Below are 22,460 nucleotides of genomic sequence, written 5' to 3'. Positions count from 1 at the left end.
GTACAACAGCCAAAAGCAGTTTGAAAGTAAAACTTAAAAAAAAACTGAAAAGAACAAATCATAAGGTACCAGGAAGTAAATTTTTAAATTATATTGAAATACACAAAAGAAGGCCTACAGAAATGGGGGAAGAGAGAGACATGCACCATTTTCATGGATGGGAAGATGGAAATGTTTTTTGTTCCCTAATTAATCTATCAATTTAAAATTCCAGTCCAGATCCCAGCACGGCTTTCTGGGGAACTTGGCAAGCTAATTCTAAAATTCACAAAGAAGAGGAAAGGGTCCAGAAGAACCACGACAATTTTGAATAAAAACAAAGTGGAGTACTTACCCTTCGAGATAAAGTTGGGGTAGTTGGACAGAATGCATTTATCACTGGGGTATGCAAACTGATAAAACTGAGTAAGGTTTCTAAAAGTAGGACTACACACGTATGGAAGCTTGGTATATAATGTATAACATGCCAGATCAAAAGGAGACACTTGATAATTGATGTTACAACAGTTGACTATTGATGTGAGATCCCCGTCTTGCACTTGACATAAAATTCATTCCTAAATGTTAAAACTAAAACGTTTAGAAGAAAATACAGGAGTATAGTTCTAAATATAACCTTTGGTTAGGAAATGTTTTATTAAAAACAAGACACAAAGTGTAAACCATAAAGATAAGATTTATCAATACTACATTAAAATAAATGACTTCCAGAACCAGCCAAGATAGAGTAAGCCCACTACAGCTTATTGCTCTTAACTTATTATAACTGAGAACTCTGGATAGAACACAAAAAGCAACTGCATAAGGATTCTGAAAAGTAACCATTAGAAGATGGGCTTGGGAAGGAAGTAAAAACTTTAATAATCACCCCAAAAGGGTAAGAATCACAGTTTTTTTTCCTTCTCCTTTGTCTTTTGGGCTGGTTTGTGGAACTGAAAGCAGGTACAGACAGAAGAAAGCGCTCTAGCCAGAAGACTGAGAAAGGGGCCCTTACAAACTGAGGGCAGAGGGGCGTCCCTGGTTGGTTTTTTCCCCTTTACTAGCTCTGCCCAAGGTCAGCACCAGTCACAGCAGCTACAGCAGCAACTGAAACCCCATCTCCTTAACCAGTAGAACTTGGAAAAGGATATGGTGATGTCTGGAGAGTACGGAGGGAATCCCCATTATTTTTTTTTCTCTTTGTTCTTAGTCACTCAGGACTCATAACAGGTTAAGAGACTAAAAACTCTGAGGAAAACTTATCTTTCTGGCCACCAGAGGAACTGAGAAGAGGAAACCGTGTTACCCAGAGAATGAGAAGTCTTGGAGAACAGGGAGGTAGAGACAGGTGCTAATTCTGGCTTCCTCCTGAGCTGCATATGCATGGAACAGGCCCACAGAAACATGGCAAAGGTGTTGAGGACCAAATTACATTATAAACACTATCCAAGTGCCTGAGTAGGGCATGTCCTGGGCAAGTCTACATAGCACAGCAAAGGCCTTCAAACTGAACCAACACTGGAACCCACACCCACAAAAAGAGGCAGTACATGCAATCTGAACGTTTCTGGGTAGGTTGCCTGATAAAACAAGCAACAGAACTCAGCATTGTCCACAGATTTTTAAGAGGACCCAGAGTTTCAGTGTTATATCCAAAATGTGCAGGATATAATTTTAAAATTACTGGCAATATAAAGAACCAGGGAAATGTGATTAATTCTGAAAGGAGAAAGCAGCAGATCCCAACCCTAACAGGACTCAGATGAATTGTAGATTTTAAAGCAACAATATAACCATGTTCCATAAGGTAAAGATAAACATTCCTGAAATGAGTGAAAAGATAGATCTTTTTTTTCTTTTTCTTTTTGCGGTATGCGGGCCTCTCACTGCTGTGGCCTCTCCCATTGCGGAGCACAGGCTCCGGACGCGCAGGCTCAGCAGCCATGGCTCACAGGCTCAGCTGCTCCGCGGCATGTGGGATCTTCCCGGACCGGGGCACGAACCCGTGTCCCCTGCATCGGCAGGCGGACTCTAAACCACTGCGCCACCAGGGAAGCCTGAAAAGATAGATCTTAGCAGAGAAATAGAAACTATAAAAATAAACCAAGTGAAAATTTTAGAATGGAAAAAATATATCTTAAACTTCTAAAATATATTCACTGTATGGGCCAATAGGAGAGTGGAGATTATAGAGGAAAGTCAGTAAACTTGAAGGTGACTCAGTAGAAACTACCTAATTTGAAGTACTGAGAAAAAAAGATTGAAAACAAATTATACTAAAGCCTCAGGGACCTGTGGAACAGTTTCTAAAGGCCTAAAATTTATGTCACTTAAGTACCAGAAAGAGAAAAGTTTGTTGTAGAAAAAAAATTTGAAGAAATAACTGCAAAAAAATTGCTGAAAGACAAATTTACAGATTCAAGAAGCATAGCAAACACCAAACAGGATAAAAACAAACATAAAACAAAGCCTATTCATATCAAATCAAGCTACTTGAAACCTAAGATTGAAAGCTTTGAGCTGTGACACAGAAAAATGATGTATTTTGTATAAAGAAACAATTTGAATGACTATGGATTTCTCTTCAGAAATCATAAAAGCCAAGCATCAAAACCTTTAAGTGCTGAAAAAAGGAACTGTGAACTTAAGAATTTTTTTTTTTTTTTTTGCGGTACGCGGGCCTCTCACTGTGTGGCCTCTCCCGTGGCGGAGCACAGGCTCCGGACGTGCAGGCCCAGCGGCCATGGCTCACGGGCCCAGCCGCTCCGCGGCATGTGGGATCTTCCCGGACCGGGGTACGAACCCGTGTTCCCTGCATTGGCAGGCGGACTCTCAACCACTGCACCACCAGGGAAGCCCTGAACTTAAGAATTTTATATCCAGCAAAAATATCCTTTCAGGAATGAGGGCAAAGTAAGTACATACCCTAATGAAAACAAACAAAGAATTCATTGCCTGCAGACCTGCTATAAAAGAAATGCTAAAGGAAGTTCTTTAGATAAAAGAGAAATGGCACTAGAAAGAATCTTGGAATTTCATGAAAGGGTACAGAAATGGTAAATATCTGGATGAATATAAACCATTTTAGCAACGTCAGGAATAAAACAGAGGACCTCGCTATAGACCCTCCAATAAAACAATGGACTTTTCTGTGCCCCAAAATCAGATGACTCAAACGAACTGGACAAATTCCTTAAAAACCACAAGCTGCCCAGACACATCTAAGAAGAAATATGTAACCTGAATGGCCATATATTTATGAAATAAATTGAATTCATAGTTAAAAACCTTCTTACAAAGAAAGCTCCTAAATGGATACACTGACAAATTACAACAAACATTTAAAGGGGAAATAATGCCAGTTCTTTGCAATCTCTTCCAGGAAGTACAAGGGGAGGAACACTTCTAAACTCAAGACAAGCATCACCCTGATACCACCGAACACATTATAAGGAAATTACTGATCAGTATTCCCCCTGTGAGGTTTTGCTCTGTAATAAGAAATATATATATATTTGGTCTTCATGCACATTTCTGGCTCAGAGCTCGCAAAACCCTTGGAATTTCCTGAGTGATAAGAGCAATGAGAGCATCTATTGTTACAATATTTGGTCTCTTGTCCCCAGTTCCTGAAAATGTTTCAGAGCCATAAAGTTGATATGGGTGTCTTGTTATTCATAACAAGCCCCTTTCAACCACAAGTGAGTTTATGTTAATGAGGTGACTTCTGGAAATCCCCAAGAGATGGAGGCTTTTTACCAGGGTAACAAATAATCTAGTAAGTAAACTGGTTTTCTGAGTCCTGTAAGCCACCTAGCAAATTAAAGGAACCCAAGAATGAGATCTTAGGAACGTCAGATTTATAGCCAGTCAGAATCATGTGACAACCTGGACTCGTGTTTGGCATCTGAAGTGGAGGCCAGTCCCCTGGGAGCCCTCAACCTTCAGAATCGGATGCTCTCTCTGGGTAGATGGTGTCATAATTGAATTGAATTGTAGGACACCCAGCTGATGTTTGAGAATTACTGGTGGTGTGGGGGGCAAAAAAGACCCACATGTTGGAATTGGTATCATAATTGTTATTCCAGAAAATAGTTGCAGGGGACTTCCCTGGTGGTCCAGTGGTTAAGACTTTGCCTCCCAATGCATGGGGTGCAGGTTTGATCCCTGGTCACAGAGCTAAGATCCCACATGTCTTGCAGCCAAAAAAACAAAACATAAAGCAGAAGCAATATTGTAACAAATTCAATAAAGACTTTAAAAATGGTCCACGTCAAAAAAAATTTTTGATAAGAAAATAGATGCAAAAATCCTTCAAGTATTAGCCAGTCTAATCCAGCAATATATGAAAAGTATAATACACTTAAATAATCACAGCCAAGTGTGGTTTATCCCAGGAATGCAAAGCCAATTCAACATTTGAAAAATCAATGTAATTCATTATATAAATTAAGAAGGAAAGCTACATGATTATCTCAGTCTGTTAAAAACTCAACACCCAGGGGCTTCCCTGGTGGTGCAGTGGTTGAGAGTCCATCTGCTGATGCAGGGGACACGGGTTCATGCCCCAGTCCGAGAGGATCCCACATGCCATGGAGCAACTGGGCCCGTGAGCCGTGGCCGCTGAGCCTGCGCATCCGGAGCCTGTGCTCCGCAACGGGAGAGGCCGCAGCGGTGAGAGGCCTGCATACTGCAAAAAAAAAAAAAAATTTGACCTATACTTATATCTTAATATCTTATATAAAAACAAGTATATTGCAAAACTTTTAGAAGAAAACATAGGCAAAATCTCTGGGTTAGGGAAAGAGTTCTTAGGTATGACATCAAAGGAGAATCCATAAAAGAAAATCTTATAAATTGGACTTCATTAAAATTAAAGCTTTTTCTCTGTGAAGGACATTGTTGAGTGAAAAAAAAAGGCACTAAGAGAAAATATTTGTAAATCATTTGTCAAAAGACTTCTTTAACCCAGAACTCAAAACGCAACCATAAGAAAAGTACCCAGTTTAAAAATGGGCAGAAGGTTGGAACAGACAGCTCACCAAAGAAGATTTAGACATTTCAAAACTGCAAATTAAAACCACAATGGGATAGCTCTATACCTCTATTAAAATAAAAACAATACCAGATGCTGGGAACTATGTAGAGCAACTGAGAATCTAATAACATTCCTGGTAGGAATGCAAAATGATATAGCCACTTTGGAAAACAGCTTGATGGTTTCCTATAAAGTTACCATGTTTTTCAGCAGTCTCCTGACTGGGTACCCAGGAGAAGGAAAAATATGTTTACACACAAAGAACATGAATGTGAATGTTTATGGTAGCTTTATCCATAATGAACAAAAACTGGGAACAGTTTTAAGTGTTCCTCAGTTGTTAATAAGGTTTGGTACATCTATGTAGTGAAATGTATTCAGGAATAAAAAGAGACGAACTATTGGTGATGCAGTAGCATAGAAGAATCTCAAATGCATTGTGCTAATCAAAGAATCCAGACTCAGCATACTGTGATTTTATTTGTATAAAATTTTTACTTAGGACTTCCCTGGTGGTCCAGTGGTTAAGAATCCGCCTGCCAATGCAGGGGACATGGGTTTGATCCCTGGTCCGGGAAGATCCCACATGCCGCAGGGCAACTAAGCCTGTGTGCCACAACTACTGAGCCTGTGCTCTAGAGCCCAGGAGCCACTACTGAGCCCACACGCCACAACTACTGAAGCCTGTGAACTCTGGGGCCCACAACAAGAGAAGCCCACGCATCGCAGCGAAGAGTAGCCCCTGCTCACTGCAACTAGAGAAAAGCCCATGTGCAGCAATGAAGACCCAGCACAGCCAAAAAAAAAAAATTTTTATTTATATGGGAAAGGTGGAACGACAGCAAAAGGTCATTGGTTGCCAGGAAACAAGATTGAAGATGGATTTTGACTGCTGAGGAGCAGCAGGAGGGAATTTGGGGGGGTGATGGAACTTCTTGATTGTGGTGGCTGTCGCTTGACTCTGCATTTGTCAGAGGATTTTATTATATATTACTTGAGACATGACTGAATGTCTTGTGACCAAGTGTCAGCAAGGATTGAGGAACTGAAATTCTCTTAACTTACTTTGGAAGAATAAATTGCTACAGCCACCTTGGAAAGTCATTTGGTATGCTCTGGTAAAGCTGAAAATTGTTATGTACTACAATACAGCAACCCTGCTTCTAGATAAATACCCATATACTCATCGTATGAGAGCATAACGAGAGTACAAGAATGTTTACAGCAGTATTTAATATTTTAAAAAGTGGAAGCAAGCTAAATGTCCAAAAGGAGAAGGGTTAGTGACTCATTTCTACAGTTGACCCAAGATTTTAAAACATACAAAAAAGTAAAATATACAAAAAAGACTATATATTTTTATAGATACATAAATTTAAAAATCTAAAACTGTACCTAGGAATTATAAAAATTATACTTAGGATGGGATGTGTAGAAAAGATAATGGGAACATAGAAGGCTTTGGCTGTACAGTTGACACTTGAACAACACAGGGGCTAGGGCTACCAGCCTGCTTGCAGTTGAAATTCTGAGTATAACTTCATAGTCAGCCCTCTGTATCTGAGGTTCCGCATCCTCAGATTCAACCAACTACAGACTGTAGTACTGTAGTATATATTTATTGAATAAAATCCATATAAGTGGACCTGCACAGTTCAAACCCACGTTGTTCAAGGGTCAGTTGTACACAGAATTGAACTGCACAGGTTCACTTATATACTGATTTTTTTCAATAAATATTATAGTACTACACAATCTGCAGTTGGTTGGATCTATAGATGCAGAAGCACAAATACAGAGGGCTGACTATGGGACTTGAGCATCTGCAGATTTTGGTATCCAGATCAGGTCCTTTCTAGGACCAGTTCCCCATGGATACTGAGGGATGAATGTACAGAGGTGGGGGGTTTTGACCATATTTAATAGTTAAGTATTTAAATGCTTAAGTGAAGTTAATACTTTAGATCTTGCTCTTTCTTGAAATACTTAATGAAGAAATGATTCTATATTCGTAAATTTTTTAGGAATGTGACCTAGAATGTTGAATAGTGGAGAATGTTACTCTTTATTAATAAAAGTAAGTCGATTTTTTAAAGTTAACATAAAAAGTACTGTTCACAGTTGACATGGAAAGTGGATCAAGGGACTTCCCTGGTGGCGCAGTGGTTAAGAATCTGCCTGCCAGTGCAGGGGACATGGGTCGAGCCCTGGTCTGGGAAGATCCCACGTGCCACAGAGCAACTAAGCCCGTGTGCCACGACTACTGAGCCTGCACTCTAGAGCCCACAAGCCACAATTACTGAGCCCGCATGCTCTAGGGCCCGTGAGCCACAACTGCTGAGCCTGTGTGCCACAACTACTGAAGCCCACACACCTAGAGCCTGTGCTCTGCAACAAGAGAAGCCACTGCAGTGAGAAGCCCTCGCACCGCAACGAAGAGTAGCCCCCTCTCACTGCAACTAGAGGATGCCCACGTGCCACAACGAAGACCCAGTGCAGCCAAAAATAAATAAATTTATTTTGTAAAAAGTGGGTCAAATTTTTAAAATTGTGTTAAATAAGAAAGTAAGCAGATGATTTTATTTGAGTACTTTAAAAGAAAAAATATGAAAGACCACCATAACCCTTGAGTACTCAAAATGGGGTAAAGCACTTCATGGGTGATGTTGAAGAAATATTCACTTATATATACAAAAGAAGTCATTGGTGTTGAGTATGTAAGTAGTGTTTTAGTCTATTTTTATCAGTGGCCTTTCCATAAAAATAACAGCTTTCTGAGGATTTCATTGCATTTCTTTTGGGGCCTTTGGGGGCTCTAGTAAAAAGCGTTTTTTTCCCCACTAGAGTTACGAACCAATTGAGAACATGGAGATTCAGACTAGCCCCTTTATTACACTAAAGGCTAGGGGAAGCAACTTAGTGAGAGAATCAAACTAGACTTGCTTATTCCCTACCCACTAGATCCACCTCCTACCTCAGTCAAGACTGAACCGTCCCATCCAGGGAAAGTGCATCTGCAGAAGAGACCCACTTACCCAGGTCACTGTTTCTCGTACTCGCTGGTCCAGGGAAAGAGGGAAGGAAAAAGGGACCAAATTCCCCCCCATCCAAGTGACTCTCTCCACTTCCCTGGGGAGGGTATAAGAGTGGGTAAGAGGCCAAGAGTGCTTATGTTTACTAAAAGGTCTCGTCTCCTGTAATTTAGGTGAGAGTAGAGTAGTTTGTGTCCCCCTCCACCCATTGCAATTTGTCAGCCTCATATTGTTAGAAATATTTTCTGAAGATCAGTTGAATTAAACTATTAACCAGTATTTAACTGTATTCACAATAGAAAAGAATGTCATTCTTGTCATATGACTTGCCTTAAAACCTTGACTTTTAAAAGTTATATATTTAAAGAGCATTTACTATGGCCTTATACAAGTACCATGTTTCTTCAGTTAAAAAAAAAAAAAAGTAAATACTTCAGACTTCCTGGTATTTTCTTGGTATTTAGCTCTACCAAACTAGGTTTTATAAACCTAGTCACTTTTTCATTAATTGCTGTCAGCAAGAATTGTACTGGATAGAATTAGCATGTGATACACTCATTAGAAGACCGTACAATCTAATGGAGAAGACAAATAATTACAGTAGTAGTGATACTGCCAGAGAACCATGGGCAGTATGTTTTGGTTATATGAATGAAGAAGAAAGTAATGAAAACAAATGATATATTTTAAGCAAACACATTGCTTCTGTGTTAAAATATATTTTTGGAGGTTTTATGAAATTTTGAAATGGAAATCCATTACTGGTGATTTTCCACCAGTCTCTTGAAAGTGGCTAATTGGTCATTTCAAATAAGCCAAAGTTACTAGTCAAAATTTAACTCTGAGCTGTATTTTTGAGTTTTTGTTCTTAGTTTTATGTCCTCAAGGTATTTTAAGGGGAAAAATATCTGACATTTTTGTTTTATGAAGCCCTTTAAAATAAAGAATGGGTGTGGCATCATACTACTACCTCCAGGATAGCAACCAGCAGGTGAATACCCACTAGATGTCTCCAAAGGCAATCAAAGAAGTCTTCATTCTTCATTCACTAAAATATTATTGTATTTAATTGTAGAGTTACCTATGAACAAGTAGAGCCAAAAGGTGAACTGTGTATGAGAGAGTATGTGTGTGTGTGTGCCTGCACACATAGAAGGCATCCCAGGGAATGGGAAGAACGTACAGTTTAAGAGTCAGAGCAACCTAGGTTCAAATCCTCGCCCTAAGTAACCTTGGGCAAGTTCCTTAATCCCTGTGAGCCTTAATTTCCTTCCAGCCCATAAAGAATAATACCTATTTCATTCTGTTCTTTTGGAGATTATGCTCAAGGTCTTTCTAAGCCTACAATCCAATGGAACTCTTCAAATAAGAATGGGTCAGGCACATTTTAAGAGTAACTTAGTGCCAGGTAGCAAGCTGCCTATAAAATTTGAGGAAGGGGGATACTAAGCAAAATAGAAAACTATAATAGTGCGTATTTTGAAACTCCAGTTTAAATCTCTCTGACTGAAAGTGTAGAAATTGTTAATTTATGGAGTAAAATCTTAAAACCACTTAAATGTGCAACAGTGAGATAGTGGGTAAATAAATGACAAGACATGGGAACGATTACAGTTATGAAGAGTATAGGTAAGTTTTGATGTGTTGCAGCAAAAGCAGGATGTGTGTATCTTACAATTAAACTTAGGTTTTGAAAATGTGAAGAGCAACTTCCCTGGTGGTGCAGTGGTTAAGAATCCACCTGCCAATGCAGGGGACATGGGTTCGATCCCTGGTGCGGGAAGATCCCACATGCCGCGGAGCAACTAAGCCCGTGCACCACAACTGCTGAAGCCCGCACATCTAGAGCCCATGCTCCACAGCAAGAGAAGCCACCACAATGAGAAGCACGGGCCCTGCAACGAGAGTAGCCCCTGCTCGCCGCAACTAGAGAAAGCGCGCGCAGCAACGAAGACCCAACACAGCCAAAAATAAATAAAATAAATTTTTATTAGATGTGAATAAAAAAAAGTTTATCACAATAATTGTTAGAGTAATAGAATTATGTTTCTTTTATTTTCCCAGTTTCTCAGTACCACGAGTTTGCCTTTTTTTTTTTTTTTTAACATCTTTATTGGGGTATAATTGCTTTACAATGGTGTGTTAGTTTCTGCTTTATAACAAAGTGAATCAGTTATACATATACACATGTTCCCATATCTCTTCCCTCTTGCGTCTCCCTCCCTCCCACCCTCCCCATCCCACCCCTCCAGGCGGTCACAAAGCACCGAGCTGATCTCCCTGTGCTATGCGGCTGCTTCCCACTAGCTATCTACCTTACGTTTGGTAGTGTATATATGTCCATGCCTCTCTGTCGCTTTGTCACAGCTCACCCTTCCCCCTCCCCATATCCTCAAGTCCGTTCTCTAGTAGGTCTGTGTCTTTATTCCTGTCTTACCCCTAGGTTCTTCATGACATTTTTTTTTCTTAAATTCCATATATATGTGTTAACATACGGTATTTGTCTTTCCCTTTCTGACTTACTTCACTCTGTATGACAGACTTAAGGTCTATCCACCTCATTACAAATAGCTCAATTTCGTTTCTTTTTATGGCTGAGTAATATTCCATTGTATATATGTGCCACATCTTCTTTATCCATTCATCCGATGATGGACACTTAGATTGTTTCCATCTCCGGGCTATTGTAAATAGGGCTGCAATGAACATTTTGATATATGACTCTTTTTGAATTATGGTTTTCTCAGGGTATATGCGAGTTTGCTTTTATAACAAGGAAAACATGTAAGATAGTCATGGAGCAAAAAATTTCTCTTTACAGACACAACACAAACTAGGTTCCTTAATGCTTGGTTTCATTATTAAGACAACCAAAGAAACAGACCATTAGTCTTAGTTCTTTTACCTACTTAGGCATCATCCTTTTAGCTATTGTTTTTCTGTCAGGTGTTATAACTCAATGCAGTTTTAACTTACATATTGATTGGATAATAGAACTAGAAAATTTAATGTATCTTTTTAAAAGCACTTTTTCTTTGTTTTCATGTTACAGATTTATTTGAGGTTCCTAGATTATCAGATGGAGCACTCAAATGAATGCAAGAGAAATTTCGTTGCAGTCTACGATGGGAGCAGTTCTATTGAAAATCTGAAGGCCAAGTTTTGCAGCACTGTGGCCAACGATGTGATGCTTAAAACAGGAGTTGGGGTGATACGGATGTGGGCTGATGAAGGTAGTCGGCTTAGCAGGTTCAGAATGCTCTTTACTTCCTTTGTGGAGCGTAAGTAAATAATTCCTATAGCATTGAGATCTTTTACTTAATCATTTATTCAGAATACAATTACAGAGCATTTCCTTTAGACAAAGACTGCTAGTCACAGAATGTAGAAGTAACTAGGTCTTAGTATGTATTCTTAAGGAACTGACTGTCAGGCGTGAAAAAAGACATGGTAATGCATAAGTTGAAACACTACCTATTATAAAGATATAAACATATGATAGTGCAAAAAGTAGAGACCTCTCAAGATTTTCAAAATTAAAAATAATTATCAGTAGTATGAATTCAGCTTGGTGAATAATGTGAATCCACCAAACCATGTTCCCCAGAGATTTAGATTGACTGGGTTTTTTTTTAAACTTTTAAAGTAATTTTAAGCTTATAGAAAGTTGTAAAAATAGTAGAGTTCTCCTGTGCCCTTCACTCAGATTCCCTTAATGTTAACATCTTACAAAACCGTTGGAAAACTGAATATTAACACTGATGGAATATTATTAACCAATATAGAGATCTTACTGAGAAATCAGTAGTTTTCCCATTAATGTCCTTTTCTGATCCAAGATCCCACATTGCCTTTAATTGTCATGTCTCCTTTAGTCTCTTCCATTTGTGACACTTCGTCAGTCTTTAATGACCTGGATGCATTTGAAGAGCACTGACCAGCTACTTAGAATGCCCATTGATTTAGGTTTGTCTGATGTTCTCTCATGGATTCAATTGAGGTTATGCATTTCTGTCAAGAATACCATAGAAATCACATTCCACCTTTCTCAGTACATCATACCAGTGAGGTAGGGTACATAATGTGGTTTGCCTTACACTAACTTGGATCACTTCCTTAAGGTACTGTCTGCCACATTTCTCCGCTATAAACAATAATTTTTCCTTTCTAATTAATAAGTTTCTTTGAGAGTATGCAAATATCCTTTTGCTCACTAATTTTAGCATCTGTTAATGATTTCTGCCTGTAATAGTTATTGCTGCAGTATTTACCTAATGGTGGTTTTCTGTTTCCATCATTCCTTCTACACTTAATTATAATTCTGTGAAGAAGAGCTGTTCTTTTTCCTTCATTGATTTATTCAGTTATTTGTGTCAGTATGAGCTCATTTTACTCTATTATTTTATATATAATATATATATATGTTACTCTATAATAAAAGTTACTTTATTGCTCAGAGTCCTGGCTTTGGCCATTGGGAGCTCCTTCAGGTTGCCTCCTGTACGCTTTGGATAATAAGCCCATTATTTTTTTTAATCACTTCCTTACTTTCTGTTCCGCAGGCTGAACCAGGCTCAACTTCTGTTTTCCTTGCCCAAGCCTTAGAACCAACCATGTTTCCAAAAAGCCCTTTCCTTCTCTTCTAGTGAGAAATCTGGCTCTAATTATCCATGGTATATTTATTTGTTCAATCCTAGGATACACATAAAGTAATTTTAGGATTGCTAACCCATATCCCTGTTAGAAATTTCCTAACAGAGTACACTATTTGTGTGCAGTTCTTTTTATCTTGAGCCATGCTGTCAAAATATGGTGTTCCATTTACTTAGGTTAGTTGTCTTCCTCTCTCCTTTGCGTGTGGTTCATCTGTAGTACACTTAGGTTCATTTGTGACTGTTGTGACTGTTTATATTTTATTTTGTGTCCCCCCCACCCTCATCATGGTTACTTTAAATTGTTTTTATTTTCAGAGTACCTGGAATATTGCCATTATTCAAAGAGAGCTCTACAAAAAGATACACTCAAATATTGTACCTTTCTCACCTCTCCTGTGCCAGTCCCACCCCCAATTCTTTGCACTCCATTCCTACCAACTCTCTGCTGGTAACTAATCAATTAGTCCCTGGTGTATCCATCATGCATTTCTTTTTACACAAAAGAGCTGATACATGTGTATTTTCTCATAGCTTCTTTTTTCTTACATAACAAGCATATTATACTCTTTGCACTTTGCTTCTTTCACTTAACAGTATATCCTGGAAATCACTCCATATCAGTTCATAGAGATCATCTTTATTATTTACAACTCCATAGTTATTGGGTTGGCCAAAAAGTGCCTTTGGTTTTTAAGTAAAAATAAAAGACATATTTTTCATTTTCACCAAGAACTTTATTGAACAACATATTCATCCTTTTGTTCCACTACCTTCTGCCATTTTTCAGGCAACTTCATAATTCTATCTTCCCAAAATTTTTATCTTTTTGAGCAAAGAACTGTACCTGCTGCCTTTTACAGTCTTCCAGGGAATTGAAAGTTTTTCTATTAAGAGAATTTTGTAAAGACCTAAATAAATGGAAATCCGAAGGTGCAATGTCTGATGAATGCGGTGGATGAATCAGAACTTCCTAGCTAGGCTGTAACAGTTTTTGCCTGGTCATCAAAGAAACACGCGGCCTTGCATTATCATGATGGAAGATTATGCATTTTCTGTTGACTAATTCTGGATGCTTTTTCGTCGAGTGCTGCTTTCATTTGCTCTAATTGGGAGCAGTACTTGTTGGAATTAATCGTTTGGTTTTCTGGAAGAAGTTCATAATAGAGGACTCCCTTCCAATCCTACCATATACTCAACATCACCCTCTTTGGATGAAGACCAGCCTTTGCTGTGGTTGGTAGTGGTTCATTTCTCTTGCCCCACGATCTCTTCTGTTCCACATTATTGTACAGTATCCACTTTTCATCGCCCATCACAATTTGTTTTAAAAACGGAACGTTTTCATTACATTCAAGTACAGAATCACATGTGGAAATACAGTCAAGAAGGGTTTTTTCGCTTAGCTTATGTAGAACCCAAATGTCAGAGAAATTAATATAACCAGGCTGGTGCAAATGATTTTCAGTGCTTGATTTAGATATTTTGAATATGTTGGCTATCTCCCACGTTGTATAACATTGATTGTTCTCAATTAATCTCTCAATTTGATCACTACAACTGGTCTACCGACTGTGGAGCATCGTCCAGTGAGAAATCTCCAGCACAAAACTTCACAAACCGCTTTTGACGTGTTTGATCAGTCACAGCACCTTCTCCATACACTGGCACAAATCTTTTTTTGCGTTTCAGTTGCGTTTTTACATTTCTTGAAATAATAAAGCATAATATGCCAAAAATGTTGCTTTTTTTCTTTCATCTTCAATATTAAAATGGCTACACAAAAATTCACCAATTTTGTTAAGTCATTTTTTAAATGCACACTGATATGACAGCTGTCACAATCTAACAAAATTGTTTCAAATGAAGTTAAAGACAACTAAGTGCTACTAGAGCCATCTTACAGAAAAAAATGAACCTTTTGGCCAACCCTGTAGTACATTGTATGTACATACTTTATTCAGTCTTTCAGTTTATGGGCATATGGGTTATTTACAGTATTTTGCAATTACAAGCATACTGTTACAATGAATAATGTTATGCATATGTATTTTCATATTCTTGGAGGTATATCCTCTGGATAGATTCCTAGAAGTGGGATTACTGATGTAAAAGGATGTAAATCTTTCATAGTTTGCCAAATACCCTTCCAGAATGTTGTATATTTTTTAAAATTATGATAAAATGCACTCTCAGCCATTTTTAAGTGTACAATTCAGTGGCACTAAGTACATTCACAACATCATACAACCATCACTACTATCCATCTCTGGAACTTATGTAACATCCCAAATTGAAATTCCATACCCATTAAATAATAATTCCCATGCCCCTATTCCCCCACCCCCAGGTAACCTCTAGTCTGCTTTCTATCTCCATGAATTTCCCTATTCTGGGTACCTCATATAAATGGAATATTTGTCCTTTTGTATCTGACTTATTTTACTTAGCATAACGTTTCTAATAATTTCAGTCCTTTTCAAGGCTGAATAATATTCCATATGCGTATAATACCACATTTTTGTTTATCCTTTCATCTGTTGATGAACAATTGAGTTGTTTCTACTTTTAGGCTATTATGAATAAAGCTGCTATGAACATTAGTATACAGTTATCTCTTTGAGTCTCTGCTTTCGGTTCTTTGCTGTATATACTATGCCTAGAAGTAGAATTGCTAGATCATATGGATATTCTATATTTAAATTTTTAAGGATCACCAACCGTTTTCACAGCTGTGCCATTTTACATTCCCTCCAGCAATGCAGCAGGGTTGGTCCCCATCCTCACCAAAACTTTATTTTTTTGATAATAACCATCCTAATGGCTATAAAGTGTGATTTTTTTTTCATTGTGATTCCAATTTGTATTTCCCTAATGATGAGTGATGTTGAGCATCTTTTCACGCTTCTTGGCCACTTGTATACCTTCTTTGGTGAAATGTCTACAGGCATACATCATTTTATTGCACTTTATTGCACTTCACAGATACTACAGTTTCTACACGTTGAAGGTCTGTGGGTACCCTGCGTTGAGCAAGTCTATCAACGCCATTTTTTCAACAGCATTTTCTCACTTCGTGTTTCTGTGTTACATTTTAGTAATTCTCATAACATTACAAACTTTTTCATTATGTTTATTATGGTGATCTGTGATCAGTGATCTTTGACGTTACTGTTGCAAAAAGATTATGACTTGCTAAAGGATCAGATTAGCATTTTTTAGCAATAAAATATTTCTAATTTATGTACATTGTTTTCTTAGACATAATGCTATTACATAGTATAATACAGCATAGTGTAAAAGTAACTTTTATATGCAGTGGGAAACCAAAAACTTAATATAACTTGCTTTATTGCAATATTTGCTTTATTGTGGTGGTCTGGAAGTGTGGTATGCCTGTATTTAGTCCTTTACTCAGTTTTTGACTTTGTAGTTGTTTTTTTGTTAAGTTGTAGAAGTTCTTTATGTATTCTGATTATTAATCTCTCATCAGATACATGATTAGCAAGTATTTTTTTCACATTCTGTGCATTATCTTTTCACTGTCTTGATTGTGTACTTTGAGATACAAAAGTTTGATGTAGTTTGTCTATTTTTTCTTTTTTTGTCTGTGCTTTGAGTGTCATAATCCAGAAATCATTGCCAAAGACAACGTTATGAAGCTTTTCCTCTATGTTTTTTAATTTGGTAACAATTTTTTTATTGATTTATAACATATGTTTCATGTGTTACAGTGTTAATATTTTGATTTCTGTATACCCTACAGCATACTCACCACCAAAGTTTAGTTTCCATCTGTCACCATACAGTTGACCCCCTTTACCCATTTGCCCTCCCTACCCCCCATTAACTACTCTGTTCTCTGTATCTGTGGTTTTGGTTTGGTTTGGTTTGATCTGTTCTTTGTGTGTTTCTTTGTTTCTTTGTTTTTAATCCACATATGAGTGAAATCATATGGTATTTGTCTTTATTCATCTGACTTATTTCACTTAGCGTAATACCCTCAAGTTCTATCCATGTTGTTGCAAATGTTAAGATTTCATCTTTTCTTATGGTTGAGTAGTATTCAATTGAATATATATATATATGCCACATCTTCTTTATCCATTCATCCATCAGTAGGGCTTTAGGTTCTTTCCATATCTTGGCTATTGTAAATAATGATGTGATGAACACAGGTGCATAAATCTTTTCAAATTAGTCTTATTCTTTGGATAAATACCCAGAAGTGGAATAGCTGGATCATATGGTAGTTCTGGTTCTTAATTTTTTGACAAATCTCCATACTTTTTTCCATAATGGTTGCAACAATTTACATTTCTTCCAACACTGTATGAGGGTTCCCTTTTCTTCACATCTTCTCTAACATTTATTATCTCTTGTCTTTTTGATAATAGCCATTCTGATTGGTGTGAGTGATATCTCATTGTTTTGATTTGCATTTCCCTAATAATTAGTAATGTTGAGCATTTTTTCATGTGCTTGTTGGCCATTTGTATATCTTCTTTGGGAAAATGTCTGTTCAATACCTCTGCCCATTTTTTTAATCCAGTTGTTTGTTTTTTGTTGTTGAGTTGTATGAATTATTTCTATTATTTTGGATATTAACCCCTTCTTGGATATATGATTTGCAAATATCTTCTATTCAGTAAGTTGTATTTTCATGTTGTTGATGGTTTTCTCTCCTGTACAAAAGCTTTTTAGTTTGATTTAGTCTCACTTTATATATATTTATATATATATATATATATATATATATTTTTTTTTTTTTTTAAGGTACGCGGGCCTCTCACTGCTGTGGCCTCTCCTGTCGTGGAGCACAGGCTCCAGACGTGCAGGCTCAGCAGCCATGGCTCACGGGCCCAGCCGCTCCGTGGCATGTGGGATCCTCCCTGACCGGGGCATGAACCCGTGTCCCCTGCATCGGTAGGTGGACTCTCAACCACTGCACCACCAGGGAAGCCCTCACTTTATATTTTTGCTTTTATTTCCCTTGCCTGAGGAGACATATCCAGAAAAATGTTGCTAAGACCAGGATGAAAGAGTGTACTGCTTATTTTCATCAAGGAGTTTTATGGTTTCAGGTCTTACATTCAAGTATTTAATCCATTTGGAGTTGATTTGTGTGTGTGGTGTGAGGTAGTGGTCTAGTTTCATTCTTTTGCATGTGGCTGTCCAGTTTTCCCAGTGCCATTTATTGAAGAGACTATTCTTTCTCCATTGTGTATTCTTTGCTTCTTTGTTGTAAATTACTTGTTCATATATGTGTGGGTTTATTTCTGGGCTCTCAGTTCTGTTCCATTAACCTCTGTGTCTGTTTTCTACAAATAACATGCTATTTTGAATACTACAGCTTTGTAATATAATTTGAAATCAGGGAGTGAGATACCTCCAGCTTTGTTCTTTTTTCTCAGCATAGCTTTGACTATTCAGGGTCTTCTGTGTTTCCATATAAATTTTAGAATTTTTTGTTCTGTTTCTGTGAAAATGTTCTTGGGGCATTTGATAGGGATTGCATTGAATCTGTAGCTTGCTTTATGTAATGTGGACATTTTAACAATATTAATTCTTCCAGTCCATGAGCACAGAATATATTTCCATTTATTTGTGTCTTCAGTTTCTTTCAACAGGTCTTATGGTTTTCACTGTAGAGGTCTTACACCTCCTTAGTTAAGTTTACACTTAAGTATTATATTCTTTTTGTTGTGATTGTAAATGGGATTCTTTTCTTAACTGCTCTGTTAGTTTGTTATTAGTGTATAGAAATGCACCAGATGGTTGAATATTAATTTTATACCCTGCAACTTCACTATATTCATTTATTATTTCCAAAAGTTTTTTGGTGAATTTTTAAAAATATATTTATTTTTTATTTGGTTGCACTGGGTCTTAGTTGTGGCTTGCCAGCTCCTTAGTTGCAGCATGCATGTGGGATCTAGTTCCCTGACCAGGAATCGACCCAGGCCCCATGCTTGGGAGCGTGGAGTCTTAACCCCTGTGCCACCAGGGAAGTCCCTGAATTTTATTTATTTATTTGTTTGGCTGCATTGGGTCTTCGTTGCTGTATGTGGGCTTTCTCTAGTTGCGGTGAGCAGGGGCTACTCTTCGTTGAGGTGCATGGACTTATTGCCGTGGCTTCCCTTGTTGCGGAGCATGGACTCTAGGCACGCAGGCTTCAGTCGTTGCAGCATGAGGGCTCAGTAGTTGTGGCACATGGGCCCTAGAGCATATGGGCTCAGTAGTTGTGACTTATGGGCTCTAGAGTGCATGGGCCTCAGTAGTTGCAGTGCATGGGCTCTAGGGCATGCGGGTTTCAGTAGTTGTGGTGCGTGGGCTCAGTAGTTGTGGCTCGTGGGCTCTAGAGTGCAGGCTCAGTAGTTGTGGTGCACGGGCTTAGTTGCTCCACGGCATGTGGGATCTTCCCAAACCAGGGCTCGAACCCATGTCCCCTGCATTGGCAGGTGGATTCTTAACCACTGTGCCACCAGGGAAGTCCCTAGTGAATTTTTTGGAGTATTCTATATATAAAATCATGTCATCCACAAATAGTTACAGTTTTACCTCTTCTTTTCCAATATGGATACCTTTTATTTTTTTTTCTTGACTAATTGCTCTGGCTAGGACTTCCAATACTATGTTGAATAAGAGTAGCGAGATTGGGCATCCTTGCCTTGTTCCTGGTATTAGAGGAATAGCTTTAAGTTTTCATCATTGAGCATGATGTTAGATGTGCATTTGTCATATATGGCCTTTATTATGTTTTTGGTACATGCCTTCTATACCTATTTTATTGAGAGTTTTTTGTCATAAATGGGTATTAAATCTTGTCAGATGCTTCTTCATCTATTGAGATAATCATGGTTTTTATCCTTCATTTTGTTCATGAGGTGTATCACATTAATTTATGGATGCATCCCTAGGGTAAATCCCACTTGATCATGGTATATGATCCTTTTAATGTATGGTTTGCTAATATTTTATTGAGTATTTTTGCATCTGTGTTCATCAGAGATGAACCTATAATTTTTTTGTGGTGTCCTTGCCTGGTTTTGATATCAGGGTAATGCTGACCTAGTAGAATGAGTAGGAAGTATTCCCTCTTCTTTAATTTGTTAGAAGAGATTGAGAGATAGGTATTAAATCTTTGAATGATTGGTAGAATTCACATTGTAAAGCCGTCTCGTCCTGGACTTCTGTTTTGGGGGAATTTTTGTTTACTGTTTCAACCACTTTACTGGAGATGAGTCTATTAAAATTTTCTATTTCTTTATGGTTCAGTCTTGGAAGGTTGGATATTCTAAGAATTTGTCCATTTCTTCTAGGTTGTCCAATTTGTTGTCATACAGCTATTCATAATATTCTCTTATAATCCTTTATATTTCTGTGGTATCCTTGTTATTTCTCCTTTTATCAGAGCCTTCTCTCTTTTTTTCATAGTCTAGCAAACAGTTTGTCAATTTTATCTTTTCAAAGGACAAGCTGTTAGTTTCATTGATCTTTTCTATTGTCTTTTTGGTCTCTGTTTCACTTATTTCTGCTTTGATCTTCATTAGTTCTTTCCTTCTACTGACTTTGGGCTTTGGTCATTCTTCTTTTTCTAGTTCCTTTAGATGTAAGTTTAGATTTATTTGAGAATTTTCATGTTTCTCAGGGCAGGCCTGTATCACTATAACCTTCCCTCTTAGTATTGCTTTTGCTGCATCCCTATAGATTTGGTATGTCGTATTTTCATTTTCATTTATTTTCAGGTATTTTTAAATTTTTCCTTTGATTTTTTTGCTGATCTAATTCTTGTTCAGTAGCATTTGTTCTTCACAAATTTATGATTTTTCCAGCTTTCTTCTTCTGGTTGATACCTAATTTCATAGTGTTGTGCTCAGAAAAGATACTTGATATGATTTCATTCTTAAATTTGCTGAGATTTGTTTGTGTCCCAACATATGGTCTATCCTTGAGAATATTTCATGTGCACTTGAGAAGAATGCATTTGGATAGAATGTTTTGTACAAATCTATCAAGTCCTTCTGGTCTAACTTTTCATTTAAGTGTACTTTTCCTTGTTGACTTTTTGTCTGGATGACCTATCCTTTGATGTATGTGGGGTGTTAAAATTCCCTATTATGGTGTTGATGTCAATTTCTCCCTTTAGGTCTGTTAATTGCTTTATATAATTTGGTGCTCCTATGTTAGCATATATATGAATAACTTACATCTTCTTGATGAATTGTCCCCTTTATCATTATATAATGTCCATCTTTGTCTCTTGTTACCTTTTTTGGCTTGAAGTCTGTTTTATCTGATATGAGTATGGCTACACCTGATTTCCATGGCTGTCATTTGCTTGGAGTATCATCTTCTGTCCCTTCACTTTGAGCCTATGTTTGTCTTTAAAGCTGAGTGAGTCTCCTGGAGGCAGCATATGGTTGGGTCTTGCTTTTTAATTCGTCCAGCCACTCTGCTTTTTGATTGGTGAATTCAGTCCATTTACATTTAGGGTGATTATTGATAAATCAGGACATAGTACTGCCATTTTATTTTTTGTTTTCTGGTTGGTCTGTATCTCCGTTGTGGTTTTTTTCCTTGTGTTTCTGTCTGCTATTTTAGTTTGGTCATTTTCTAGTATGTTTTCTCAGTTTCCTCTGTTTTTATGTTTTGTTGTTCCTATAAGGTTTGTATAAAAATATCACATAGTTAAAATACTCTTTTTTTCTGTTGATAACATCTTGTTTTCATTTGCCTATATGAGTCCTGACCTTTTCCTTCTCCCCTTTTGTGTTTTAGATGTCCCAATTATTTCTTTTTATGTTGTGAGTTTGTTACCAAATTGAAGTAGCTATAGTTATTTTTACAGTTTTTTTTCCTTTAAGCCTTATGTTATGATCAAGTATTTAACAACCTATTCTGATACAGAGTTGCAATTTTCTGATTCTGTCTATCACCTTACTCAAAGTTTTGTATACTTTTGCCTTTTCATTTCAGGTAGAAGAGTTCCTTTCAACATTTTTGTAAAGCATGTCTAGAGTTGATCAACTCCCTTAGGTTTTGTTTGTCTGGGGAAAAGCCTATATTTCTCCTTCATATCTGAATGATAATTTTGCTGGAAAGACTATTCTTGACTGACAGTTTTTGTCTTTCAATATTTTGAGTGGGTCATAACACCCTCCTGGCCTGTAGAGTTTCTACTGAGAAATCTGCTGATAGCTTGCTTAATGGGGGTTCCTTTGTAGGTTACCATCTTTTTTTCCCTTTGGCTGCCTTTAAAATTCTTTCTTTGTCATTGAGTTTCAACAGTTTTAATACAATGTGTCTTGGAGAAGATCTTTCTGTATTGAGGTAATTAGATGTTCTCTTAGCTTCATGGACTTGTATGTACAGTTCCTTCTCCAGGTTTGGAAAGTTCTCAGCTATTATTTAAATAAACTCTCTGACTCCTTCTCCTTCTGGGATACCCATTATCTTAACGTTGCCCTTCCTAATAGGGTTAGATAGTTCTCATAGAATTTCCTCATTTTTTGGTCTTAATTCTCTCCTTTTCTACCTGTTTCATTTCTAGATTTCTATCTTCGAGCTTCCATATGGTCTGCTGTCTTTCCAGTGCTTTCTTCATCTGATTTATTAAGTTCTTCAACTCCAGAATTTCTGTTTGGTTTTTTTTAGAGTTTCAGTCACTTTGATACAGTATTACCTCTGTTCATTAGTTTATTCCTGAGTACATTGAGCTGCCTTTCTGAATTTTCTTGTAGCTGGTTGAGTTTCTTT

At 37.5% G+C, this 22,460-nt stretch overlaps 1 protein-coding gene across 1 annotated transcript in view; it reads left to right on the top strand.

The window, feature by feature from the left end:
- NETO2 (neuropilin and tolloid like 2) overlaps window positions 1–22,460 on the top strand; it is a 69,614-nt gene that overhangs the window by 33,189 nt on the left and 13,965 nt on the right. Inside the window, exon 7 of the mRNA XM_027092224.1 lies at window positions 11,102–11,330. Coding sequence (XP_026948025.1) covers window positions 11,102–11,330 — 229 coding nt within the window. The remainder of the gene's footprint in view (window positions 1–11,101; window positions 11,331–22,460) is intronic.

Source organism: Aethalodelphis obliquidens, unplaced genomic scaffold (genome assembly GCF_003676395.1).
Source record: "Aethalodelphis obliquidens isolate GAN/ISIS:26980383/991018 unplaced genomic scaffold, ASM367639v1 scaffold75, whole genome shotgun sequence".
Classification (NCBI taxonomy): Eukaryota; Metazoa; Chordata; class Mammalia; order Artiodactyla; family Delphinidae; genus Aethalodelphis; species Aethalodelphis obliquidens.
The sequence above is the reverse complement of the archived record's forward strand: the minus strand, read 5'-3'. Positions and strand labels throughout refer to the sequence as shown.